The sequence below is a fragment of the Calidris pugnax genome, unplaced genomic scaffold (assembly GCF_001431845.1).
Source record: "Calidris pugnax isolate Ruff unplaced genomic scaffold, ASM143184v1 scaffold332, whole genome shotgun sequence".
Lineage (NCBI taxonomy): Eukaryota > Metazoa > Chordata > Aves > Charadriiformes > Scolopacidae > Calidris > Calidris pugnax.
This window is the reverse complement of record NW_015091053.1, coordinates 245,375-252,766: the sequence shown is the minus strand read 5'-3', so window position 1 is coordinate 252,766 and position 7,392 is coordinate 245,375. Positions and strand designations below refer to the sequence as shown.

At 60.4% G+C, this 7,392-nt stretch overlaps 3 protein-coding genes across 3 annotated transcripts in view; 2 read left to right on the top strand and 1 right to left on the bottom strand.

The window, feature by feature from the left end:
- Window positions 1–2,246, top strand: part of LOC106896539 (group 3 secretory phospholipase A2-like) — a 6,136-nt gene extending 3,890 nt beyond the window's left edge. Inside the window, exons 2-7 of the mRNA XM_014956618.1 lie at window positions 59–191; window positions 271–405; window positions 543–997; window positions 1,106–1,235; window positions 1,379–1,513; window positions 1,738–2,246. Of these exons, the coding sequence (XP_014812104.1) occupies window positions 59–191; window positions 271–405; window positions 543–997; window positions 1,106–1,235; window positions 1,379–1,513; window positions 1,738–1,942 (1,193 nt within the window). The 3' untranslated portion in view covers window positions 1,943–2,246. The remainder of the gene's footprint in view (window positions 1–58; window positions 192–270; window positions 406–542; window positions 998–1,105; window positions 1,236–1,378; window positions 1,514–1,737) is intronic.
- Window positions 2,247–2,566: 320 nt separating this feature from the next.
- LOC106896545 (phosphatidylinositol 4,5-bisphosphate 5-phosphatase A-like) lies at window positions 2,567–6,703 on the bottom strand. The gene is made up of 8 exons (XM_014956628.1): window positions 6,657–6,703; window positions 5,957–6,068; window positions 5,461–5,570; window positions 4,941–5,130; window positions 4,537–4,674; window positions 4,047–4,139; window positions 3,750–3,854; window positions 2,567–3,649 (listed from the first exon to the last, which is right to left on the bottom strand). The coding sequence occupies exons 1-8, from the start codon at window positions 6,701–6,703 to the stop codon at window positions 3,029–3,031; spliced, it is 1,416 nt and encodes a 471-aa protein (XP_014812114.1). The 3' UTR covers window positions 2,567–3,028.
- A 406-nt stretch (window positions 6,704–7,109) lies between these two features.
- LOC106896538 (group 3 secretory phospholipase A2-like) overlaps window positions 7,110–7,392 on the top strand; it is a 6,119-nt gene continuing 5,836 nt past the window's right edge. The window contains exon 1 of the mRNA XM_014956617.1: window positions 7,110–7,278. Within this exon, the coding sequence (XP_014812103.1) occupies window positions 7,110–7,278 (169 nt within the window). The remainder of the gene's footprint in view (window positions 7,279–7,392) is intronic.

Genomic DNA, 7,392 nt, shown 5'->3' with positions numbered 1-7,392 from the left:
CGGGCGCGCACACCCCACGCTCCCGGCGGGGACTGCGCTCACCGGCCGCCGCCCGCAGGTCTCTTCCGCGGCCCCGACCGGTGCTGCCGGGAGCACGACCAGTGCTCGGCGCAGATCACGGCGCTGCAGTTCAACTACGGTATCCGCAACTACCGCCTGCACACCGTCTCTCACTGCGACTGCGACGCTAGGTGCGCCGGGGGCCAGGCCGAGGGCGGGTGGGCACACCGGGGGCCGCCGGGCCTCTCACCGCCCCCGTCTGCCCCGCAGGTTCCGGCAGTGCCTGCTGGCTCTCAACGACACCATCTCCAACATCATCGGCGTCACCTTCTTCAACCTGCTGGAGGTGCCGTGCTTCGTACTGGAGGAGAGTGAGGAGTGCATCCAGTGGCACTGGTGGGGAGGGTGAGTGCCCCGAGGATGCCCTCTCATCTCAGTCTGCTGCTGTGGCCCCCGGCACGCTCTGCCTGGCTACCCTGCTGGCTGCAGCAGAGCACAGCTGGGGCTGGTGTGCAGGGCCTCATGGTCCATGGTGTCCTCAGGTGTGAGCGTTACGGTGTAGTACCCCTGGCCAGGATGGTGCAGCAGAATCAGTACCACTACAGCCCACCCATGCAGGAGGTGGGCAGCTCTGCTGTGCAGCCCCCAGGCAAAGGAAAGAAGTCTTCTAGAACAGGGCGCAAACAGCTTCGACAAAGACTGGGGCAAAACCCCAGGCTCCGCCAGGCACAGAGACCTGCATCTACCAGAGACAAGGCTGAGCCCGCAACCAGGCACCCAGCAGCACAGTGGGGGCTGGAGCCTGGCCCCCCAACAGAAATGACCGTGTTGGAACAGGACCTTGCTGGAGGAAAGCGAGTGCCTGCAGGAACACAGCACAGGGCTGGGGGCTCAGCACACCCTGCCTGCACTCAGGATGGCAGCATCAGATCCAGACTGGCCCCAGCACGCTGTGGAGACACCCCTCTGCCTGACATGGACATGCGCAGGCAGCATGGTGAGTCGGTGCTGGGGGCAGAGCATGCGCTGCTGCTGGGGTGTCGTAAGGCCTCAGCCCCGTGGGGCTGTGTGCTGGCAGAGCCCCTCACCACCCCACTGTCTTCAGGCCCTCGCAGGGTGTGCAGGTACTACAAGCACCTGGATAAGTGCGAGCACCACATTGCCCCCAATGAGGTGAAGTACCAGCTGCACAACACAGGCACGCAGATGCTATTCCACTGCAACTGCACTCACAGGTGCATGTCTGGAGGAAAAGGCAGGGCTTTTCCCACCATTCCAGAGCACTGTGTGTGGACAGTTTGGGGTCAGATGAGGTGGGCCCCAGTGGGATGCCCACCCTGGGCAGCAGCTGCTGACTACTGCCCTCTCGTGCCCACAGGCTGGCACGGTCCCTGCACAGGGCAAGGAACCTCAGTGACGTGGAGGTGGCTGTCCTGGCTGACCATATCACCACGGACTGCTTTGTTCTGGAGCCACCCGCTGACTGCAGCCCAGGCAAGGGGCCACAGCACAAGTAAGTGTCAAGGGAATGTGACCTGCATCAGGCTTCCTACCCTGTGTGGGTGGGCAGGAGGGATTCCCTGGTGGGGCTGGGTGCTGTCCTGCAGGCTTGGCATAAAGCTGGCAGTGCAAGCATTATCACCTGTGCTGCTGTGTCCTGAGCAGTGCTGGGGTGGAATTCAATGGATGTCAGTCTGCAGCATTACACTGATGTTCATAGCTGTGCTTCTCTGGCAGCTGTAATGCAGTGACCCGGGCTCTGCTAGTACCTGCACGGCATCTCAAAAAGACCCTGAGGCACTGGGGTCTTCCACATGCAACCTCCAAGGCCAAGCTTCCAGACTGGAAGACACAGGACAGTGATAATACCCTCTATGAGCGATGCCTGCGGCTGGTCTTGGAGCAGAAGCCAGCAGTTCAGCACCATGCAGTGCTCCAATGATGCCCAAGAAGCACTGCCTTGCATGGGGAGGAAGACATGCTGTACAGCAGCCACAAAGTGGAGCTGTGTGATTTCTGGTACTTGAGACAAAGGATGGCACCGAGCATGGCTGCTAATGTGACTGCATGGAGCTGGGGTTCACAGCTGGAGCAGGGGCAGGCAGAGGGACAGAGAAGCCTCTCAAGGCACTGCAGCTGCAGGGGAGGGCTATGGCTGCCACCCATGAGCACCAAAGCAAGGGGAAAGGAACATGAGGGCTTGAGAAAGGAGAAACCCAGGATCTTCCTTGCCTGTTGTGCCAGGAAGGGATCGCAAGACCCTCCCCCCCGCCCTGGATTTGTGCCTTTTCAGCTAGGGGCTGGGGGGAGGGGAGCCCTGTGGTATGATCCTGGCCCCCTTCCCCAGGCAGGATGGGAGGGGTGCAGGGAGGGCTGGGGTCTGCACTGGCTCCCAGCCTTAGAGCAAGGTAGGGGGCAGGGAGGGCCAGGGCTGCATGTGCAGCAGAATATGAATAAAAGGTGGTCTGAGCATGGTGTGTGATGCCAGCGCTGAGCCTGCTGCCCCTGTTCACCCTGCAGCCCCCACCCCAGGGATCCTGCCCCCCTGCAGTAAGCACAGTGCAGCTGGGGTGGGCCAGGATGGTTTATTTTGTCATTTGCACTACATCCAAGGCTGAGGCACAATGGAGGCAACAGGGAAGGAGCAAGCTTTGATCTGATCTCAGGGGTACCCTGGAGTGGGTCTTCACTTTATGCCCATCACTATTGCCACCAGAACCTTGGCCTGGCTTCCTGCCCCACCTTGGGTGCAAGGCCAGCATTTCTCCCATAGGGCTGAAGGGTTTTGCACTTTGAGTTTCACAATGGGCTCCCCACCACCACACTAGATCAGCCTTGCCCCCCCACCATGCCACTTCCCAGCCCAGCATCTCAGGCTACGGGGAGCAGTGGGAGGCCCCTACCTGCCAGGCACACAACAGGGTGAGGAGTCACTGCAATAAATAAGGGAGGGGCATCTCAGCAGGAAAGTGGCAAAGGAAAGCGCACAGCAAGGGTGCTACAGGGAAGAGGGAAGGGGGCCACTGCATCAGTCGCCCATGGCACAGTTATGGGTGTCCAGCTCCTGAGGGCTGCTCTCCTCCTTTGGGGAGGTACTGCAGCCTGGGGGGCTGGTGGGACTCATCCTCCGGCAGGGGTAGCCCTGGTCTGCACTCTCCCTCCGTCGGCCCAGAGCCTGGTCAATCATCTCCAGGCGGAGCGCTGGCAGCAGGCCCAGGTTCCTGGGGTCAGCCCTGGCCAAGGGGTTGTCAGCAGAGACACGCCAGGGGCCACCCCACTCCCGCACAGTCTGGTAGAAGGAGCTGCCCTCCAGGCTGTCAGCTGCCCGCTCTGGCTCCTTGGCTTTGGCTGCACGGCACCCCAGCTCCTCCTGGGGCAGGTGGATGGTGGGAATGTCCCCGGGGAGGCCTCGGCGGCTCTGGGGTGAAGGGCTGCGGCTTGTACCCCTATCCCTGCTTGATGGCCGCAGGATGAGGCCCTGGAACTTGGCCAGGCTGGGACTTCGGCTTCGGTGCCGTTTCATCTTGCCTGGGCTGGGGCTACGGGATTTGGGGGCCAGTAGGACAAGTGTGCTGTCATCCTCCTCTTCTGAGCTGCTGCCTGAGCTGTCCGTGGGACTGCTGCCCTCCTCCGACCTGGGCAGGGAGATCTGCACCCCAGCATCAGCACTGCTGGCTGATCCACACAGAGGGCTGTGGGACACCCCTACACCCTGCCTCCCTCAGACCCTCACCCTTGGCTATGCTGACCTGGAAGGGCTCGGTCACGCCAGCGATGCTGCTGGAGGTGTTGCTGTAGTATCCAAGGATGTACTCGCCCTTCTCCTTGGGCAGCGCCTCCTCTGAGAACATCACCTGCAGCCCAGAGACAGCTGATGGGCACCAGGGCTGAGCACAGAGGTGCCCCCCAGCCCCAGCTGAGAGCAGAAATCCCTGATGCCAGCACAGTGGGCCTATCCAAGGCTCAGCACAAAGCAATAAGGAACTGCCCTCCTGCCCCATCAGGGGCACATGCCCAATGAGACAGCAGGGCTGGCTCCAGCTCACCTGTGCACACATTTGCTTCTCCAGACAGCGCTCTCCATCATCGGTCCTGGCCCAGACATAGGACACATAGTCTTTAGGATGCCGAAAACCCACCTATGTGCAGGTACATGAAAGAGAGAACACAGGTAAATGGGGGAACATCAGCCCTGCTCACTGCCATCAGCCACACCTGGCCTTTGCTCTCCTCTCACTCAGCCCCCTCTTCTCGCACAAGGGCACCAAGAGCTACCTTGCACCCACCCTGTGGGTGCCCTGGCCCCCAGCTCTGGGGAGTGCCAGGCTTTGAACCCTGTGGGGCCTACAAAGCAAGAGGAAACTGCTGGATCTAAGCCTCCTGAAGCAGGGCCGAATCCTACTGCTCCCATGGGACAGGAGAACACAGAGCACGTGTCCGTGCCATGCACCTGTGTCCACTGGCAGAGGATAGCTCAGAAGGGACCCCACGGTGCTGTGCAGTGCTTCCCACCCCCTCCAGCCCCCAAGCCCCTACCCGGTAGAGTCCTATCCAGTCCCAGGAGCTCCGGTGGAAGCCAGCAGCCATCTTGTACCTGACAACAGCTTGCTCAGGCCTGCTCCATTCATCAGCCACATAAATCTCAACTGGAGGCTTGTCTGCCTTGGAAGCAAACTGCAGAGACACATACACAGTGAACAAGGGCATGCCAAGGAGAACTGCCCCCGCTGCCCAGGGCGCCCATTTAGGACTGGGCCCTCAGGCATACACCAACAGCAGCCCCCAGCCACAGTGGCAAAACAGTCAAGCTTAGCCAAAAAAAACCAAACCAAACCAAAAACACAAACCACACACAACCCACACACCCCACCACACACTAGCAGGGCTTCTCACCCCTGTAGCTCCTGCCTGTGTGCCCCATGGCAATGGGCAGTGCTCACCTGCACCGCAAAGATGGCAGCTACCGGCTTGTGGTCACTGATGGTGTACTCCATGTGGCTGCAGTAGCAGAGCTGGCTCACTGACACAACACCCCGGCTGGGCCGGCGCCCACCCGCACCAAGACTGACACTGGGAGATTTGATCTTCCAGAGGATGCGGTCAGTCCAGGCAGGTTTTCGCTTCTTGGCACTGCAGGGCACAGAGGGGCATCTCTTGCCTGGCAGGGGGCAGTGGGCTCCACCCCAAACTGCCTCCCCCTAGTACTACAGCACCCACAGGCAGGGAATGTGGTTCATCTCAGCACACAGTTCAGTGTGGCTGCAGGGCAATACCTGTGCTGGCACCAGAACAACAGTGGTGTTCCAGACTGCCATCCCCAGAACATGCCCCAACATGGCTTCCCCATTCATCCACACTGGCACCAGCCACTGCCCTGGCTCTGAGCCCCACCACTCTTGCATCCTTTGGCCATGCCACCAGCTCCCAGGCCCAGCACACGCTTGAGCTCTGCTCTCCTACCTGCTGTCATACTTGTTGGTGCCCACATCAAACTTGAAGGTGGGTGGAAAGTTCAGGGGTCCCTCCTGAAAGCCACTGAGGACAGACCAGGTGCTCTTGGCAATGTTCAGCTGTGGGAAAGAGAGCAGGTTGGGGAGCACACCAGACCCCATGGCCAGACCCCTCTGTAAGCCCCCCACCCCAGACCTCTTCAACCCCAACACACAGTCAACCCTGCCCCATTGCTGCCAGCTCCACAGAGCTCTTGGGGTTTGCCCGTGCCATGCAAGCAGCAAGCCTATAGATCCAACGGCCCAGCTTCTCCCAGCACACTGATAAAGGCAGCATGTGCTCAGCTCCCATACAGACTATCCTGGGACTGTTCTGCCTTTTCCCCACAGAGTCAGGACAGCAAGGGAACACAGCTCTGTCCCACAGCTGCATGTGCAGTTTTGGCAAGAGCCGAATGCCATTCAGAGCCCCACTAAGGCTCAAACAGCATGCACACCCCTCTCACCTGGTCCTTCTCCCAGAGCTGGCTCAGGATGTTGCTGTCGATAGCATACTTCACAAAGCGGATGTCAAGGCTCTCGATGCGGAAGTTGAGATCCCCAAACCAGAACACAAGGCTGTGGGTGGGAGGGAGGGCGACGGGATGGAAGGGCCAAGGCTACTGGAGCCAGGCAGCACAGCCAGGGGAAAAACATCCTCAGCCTGCAGCACAGGCACTCTCAAGAGCACCAGTGAAGGTCAGCACTCAGCCAACAGCCTGGCCAGCTGCCAGCCCTGCCAGGATTCCTCAGATAGGACCATGCACCATTAACCTAAGCCTGACCTCCCCGGTCAGAAATTGTGGGTGGAAACTTCCACCATAGGACACCTACCAGAGTCAGACCGCACAGCCAAGAGAATGGGGCAGAGCTGGGCCCCCCCCCACTTCAGCATTCCCAAAACCCAACAGTGCCAGTATGGCAGGAGCTGCAGCAGGCCTGGATGTGCTCCAGGGGAGACCAAGGACCCTTCTTAACACCTACCCCATCATGCTGGGTCCCCACTGGGCCACAGGACAATCTCGCAACTCTGCAGACAAGACCCCATCTCCAAGCTGTGCTGGGATTCAGGGGACAGACCCCAGACCCTACCTGGAGGCAGTCAAGGATGGGGGCTGGCACTAGAGCCCTGGCCCACATTGGGGAGCAAAGTGGTGGGGTACGCACTCATGGTCCAGGATGCCGCTGGCCGCATGACCCTCGAACTGCTGCATGTGCAGGGGGTGGGTGAAAGACACGTTTCTGTGTCTTCTCTAGCCTGGGCTCTCCCAGGCAAGGCATGGACTTGCTGGGGTGACTCCAGCAAAGGCCCATGATGGTGGTGAAAGGACTGGAGCATCTGTCCTATGAGCAGAGGCTGTGAGAGCTGGGTCCTCTCAGCAGAGGAAGTTTGGGGTGATCCTATTAATGTATCCTGTAGGGTGGGTGCAAAAAGCACAGAGCCTGGCTCTTCCCAATGGTGCTCAGTGACAGTGGTGCAATGGGCACAAACTGGAGCACAGGAGGTTCCTTTTGAACAGCAGGAAGCACTTTTGTACTGTGAAGTTCAAGCACTAGCACAGAGTGCCCAGGGAGGCTGCAGAATCTCCCTCCTTTGCGACACTCAACACGTGGCCAGACATGGTGCTGGGCCGGGAGGTGGCTTCAGCAGGGGTTGGAGAGGGTGACAGCTGTGTCCTGTACTACCTACAGCATCCGTGTGCACGCACGGGCCTACGCCCTGTGCAGGTGAATGCACACGGTCGGGCACGCAGGGGAGATGGGCACCTGCACACACCCTCCCCGGAGGGTACACGGGTGCGTGAGGCGGGGGTTCTGCACCACGGAGCAGCACCTGGCAAGGGGCCAGCCCCGGGGTGCCCAGTGAGTGCACCGGCAGAGGGTGTGCGGGACGGAGGGGGGG

Bases quoted from the DNA above. Each gene is read 5' to 3' on its own strand.
- LOC106896545 (XM_014956628.1), bottom strand. From the start codon at position 6,703: ATGCAGCAGTTCGAGGGTCATGCGGCCAGCGGCATCCTGGACCATGA. The intron at 5,571-5,956 runs GTGAGAGGGGTG...TCTTTCCCACAG, and splicing joins AGCTCTGGGAGAAGGACCAG to CTGAACATTGCCAAGAGCAC. The intron at 3,650-3,749 runs GTCAGCATAGCC...GCTGGGGTGCAG, and splicing joins GCGTGACCGAGCCCTTCCAG to ATCTCCCTGCCCAGGTCGGA.